Source organism: Protobothrops mucrosquamatus, unplaced genomic scaffold (genome assembly GCF_001527695.2).
Source record: "Protobothrops mucrosquamatus isolate PMUCROS unplaced genomic scaffold, P.Mucros_1.0 scaffold7595, whole genome shotgun sequence".
Taxonomy (NCBI): Eukaryota; Metazoa; Chordata; class Lepidosauria; order Squamata; family Viperidae; genus Protobothrops; species Protobothrops mucrosquamatus.
Window position 1 is genome coordinate 1 of NW_015393394.1, and position 3,798 is coordinate 3,798.

The following is a 3,798-nucleotide window of genomic DNA, read 5'->3' on the forward strand; positions in this document are numbered from 1 at the left end:
TGTACGTGCAACAATTCTGTGGTGTTGTCATGGTGCTAAACATTTGTCTCTTGAGTTGTTTGCAATAAATGATATGTGAAGTGTGGGATCTGCACTGTTTAGGTCAGGCTGAGGTCAAACTTAGTTAAAAATGTGTGTGGGAAGTATTTTTATATAGATAAAATCATGCTGCGATTGGAGAGCGAAAGCAAGCCAGGTACAGCTGTTTTTATGGCATGGTTTTATATGTACAAATCCAACACACAAAGATTCCCTGATGTGTTTGCATATAGTCACCTGCTGCTGTGGTACATGTTTGCATATGAGGTTCTCCAGCATGGATTTCCCAACAAAGAATTCATGTGTGTTGCTAGGCAGGCTTGCATGTGCAGCTACAGTCTCTCTTGTAGACTCTTCTGGGATGCTGAACATGTTTGCACATTGCAATCTCTTTCAGCAGGTGATCTATTGCCCAGAATTCCCCAGCAAACATGATGCAGGTTTAGAAGAGGCAGGGTTTTTATTATACAACCATGGCTGCCATTTTGACTTTTTAAACTACCTCCCCAAAGATACCTGAACATTACTCTAATTACAGACCCCTGACTGTCCTCAAAGGGACAACCCCTTCCCCTCCAGTCTTCCCTTGAAGCATGGGAAGCCAGCAAAGCTGCAGACCTTTGAAGGGTATTTATTTATATAAGGAAAGATTAGACATTCATCCATATCCCTTGGTTAAGACACAATACACAAAGAACTGAATTAAACATCTTTTCCTTTCATTACATTGAATGGAACGCTGGAGGGAAAAAATGCATCTGAAGTAAGAAATAAAAGGTCTTCTTATCTGCCTACTCTTGAGAGTTATGACAGGAAAAACTTTGGCTGCTCTAGCAATTCACTTTACCATTTTTATTTATATTTTATATTACAGTTCAATGCGTCTTCAAAGGACCAGGAGCCCGCTGGTGCCTCTTCCGCCATCATCTCAGCAGTTGCAATATTTTAGTGGCACAATGAACATGTCCAAAGAAGGAAGATAAACATTAATGTTTCATTTGTTAATGAAAGACTTCTTAATAGACTTGTAAATATTAGACTGTATCACTGTCTGGCATCATTGTATCATCACCTTGGAATTCACAAACATTCTTCTCCTGGCAACTTTGCTCCTCCTTTTGATGAGAAAAAGCAGTTCAATTATAGGGCTGGAAATCAACATTTGCTAAGCCCACCCCCCCGCGCCGTTTGCATTTCTTTCAAATCCCATTGCTCGCATTATTAAAATGCAACGTTATTTCATCCACAAATCTTCAATGACCAAACCTCCTTTGATAGAAAGCACAGCCCTTTATTTCAAAAAGCAGCCCCTGGCATCGATCTATGTCTTTGCTTTTACCCTTTTGCTTTGCAAAGCGAAGTCATAAACGTGTTTTTTTTAAAAAAAATCCTTCCGATTTGCTCCCTTTTTAGATTTGTCTTTTATGGTGCTTCCCCCCCCCCGCTCACCCCCGAATCTAAAAACGCATTCTGCACCAAACCAAAACAGCAAGAACCCCCATTTTCCTCTTGCAATTTGGGCTGGGGTCTGCCGCCTCCCGCAACTGCCCCCTCCCCTTTCAATTTTCTCCTCCACCGGTGGAGAGGAGAAAAAAATAAAAAAGAGCATTTTTGGGGTTGGACAATGAGACGACGCAACCCGAGGCAAGAGGTTTAAGAGCGGAGGGCTCCTCTGCATTATTATTATCTCTGCGAGCCCGAGGGGAGATGCGCGCGCAGCCGCTGCGCTCGCCCGCCGGCGCGGGCGCGGGCGCGCAAGGCCCCTTCCGTCGCCCGTTTTGGCGTTCCGTCCGACGTCGCGCCTGCGCAGACGCCTTCCCGGGGCGGATTGTGAGGCGAGAGAGGGAGAGCGCCTGCGCGGGCCGGAGGAGGAGGAGGAGGAGGAGGGATGGCGATGGCGGCCGCGGGCGGCCTTGAGGCGGTTTTGGCCGCCGCCTCCGCCGCCGCCGCGGGCAACGAGGTCCCGGCCGGCGTGGCGGGGGTGCCGGCGCCCGCGCCCCCGGTGGTGGTGCAGCGCGAGCCGGCCTACAACTGGCAGGCCACGAAGCGGTCGCTGCGGGAGCGCTTCGCCTTCCTCTTCGCCAACGAGCTGCTGAGCGACGTGCGCTTCGTGGTGGGCAAAGGCGGGCCGCGGGCCGGCGGAGGGGCGCCCGGGCCGGGCCAGCAGCGCATCCCCGCCCACCGCTTCGTGCTGGCGGCGGGCAGCGCCGTCTTCGACGCCATGTTCAACGGCGGGATGGCCACCACCTCGGCCGAGATCGAGCTGCCCGACGTGGAGCCCGCCGCCTTCCTGGCCCTGCTCAGGTCCGAGGCGGAGGAGGGGGGGCGCCTTCCAGCCGGGGAGTGGGGTGGGGGGGTGCTTAAACTGGGGAGGGGGCGTGGGTTAACCCCAAGGGCGGGGGGTCTTCAAACTTGGCCCTTTTGTGACTTGTGGACTTCCACTCCCAGAATTCCTCAGCCAGGCAGTGCCTGGCTGAGGAATTCTGGGAGTGGAAGTCCACAAGTCACAAAGGGGCCAAGTTTGAAGACCCCTTGACTTGTGGACTTCAACTCCCAGAATTCCTCAGCCAGGCATGCTGGCTGAGGAATTCTGGGAGTTGAGGTCCACAAGTCACAAAAGGGCCAGGTTTGAAGACCCCTGCCTTAGGGCCTAACCTGATGGGGAGATGGGTGGGAGAGGAGCAGATCCTGAGTTTGGGCAACTCAGGATCCAGTGTGGCGCTGCTGGTAAGGATCAAACCACAAGCTCTGCTTTTTTGGGGGGGGGGATAATGGCATGGGAGATTTGGGTCTGGGGACTTCACTAAGATTTGATTTGGCTTTGTGGTAGTGGTGATGGGGATAGTGGCATACTTTATATAAAGATATATGCTGGTCTATGGCCTTAATGAAGATCTGATTTGGCTTTGTTGGGGGGATAATGGCATACTTTATATAAAGATATATGCTGGTCTATGGCCTTAATGAAGATCTGATTTGGCTTTGTTGGGAGGGGGTAATGGCATACTTTATATAAAGATATATGCTGGTCTGTGGCCTTAATAAAGATCTGATTTGAACTTGTTTGGGGGAGGATGATGGCATGGTTTATATAGAGATATATGCTAGTTATGACTTTAATAAAGATCTGATTTGGCTTTGTTGGGGGGATAATGCCATGGTTTATATAAAGATATATGCTGGTCTAGGACTAGTAAAGATTTGACTTTGTTCAGTAATGGTGAGGGAATGAAGGACATGATTTTAAATAGATATGCTGGTCTGTGACTGCAGTAAAGATTTGCTTTTGCTGTTTTGGTAGTGGTGGTGGGGTGAATGACATGATTTAAATAGATTATGCTGGTCTATGACTAATAAAGACTTGATTTGGCTGTTTTGTCTAAGAGGATAATGGACATGGGTTATATAGAGAAATGTGCTGGTTTGTGACCATAATATTTGACTTGGCTCTTTTGTATGTTGGGAGGAGGTATGCTGGTCAATGGCTGTAATAGAAATATGGAGACAGAAACGGTGGTGAAGATGCTGGCCTGAAACCAGGGACGGGGTTTTTATTATTAATTTAATTTAATTTATATACCGCCCTTCTCCCGCAGGACTCAGGGCGGTGCACAGCATATTAAAACAAGTACAAATACAAAATACAAAAAATATAGACCCCTATAAAACCAAATTAAAAACCAAATATTAGAAGCTGTTATTCCTATTAAAATTATTCTTAAAATCATCCCTAAGTAAAATCCTCCCTAGGTCAGGCCC

General features: G+C 48.1%; 1 protein-coding gene across 1 annotated transcript in view; it reads left to right on the top strand.

Annotated features, from left to right (window-relative positions):
* The first annotated feature begins 2,236 nt into the window (after window positions 1–2,236).
* Window positions 2,237–3,798, top strand: part of LOC107300602 (BTB/POZ domain-containing protein 1) — a 12,200-nt gene continuing 10,638 nt past the window's right edge. Inside the window, exon 1 of the mRNA XM_015829913.1 lies at window positions 2,237–2,343. Within this exon, the coding sequence (XP_015685399.1) occupies window positions 2,261–2,343 (83 nt within the window). The 5' untranslated portion in view covers window positions 2,237–2,260. The remainder of the gene's footprint in view (window positions 2,344–3,798) is intronic.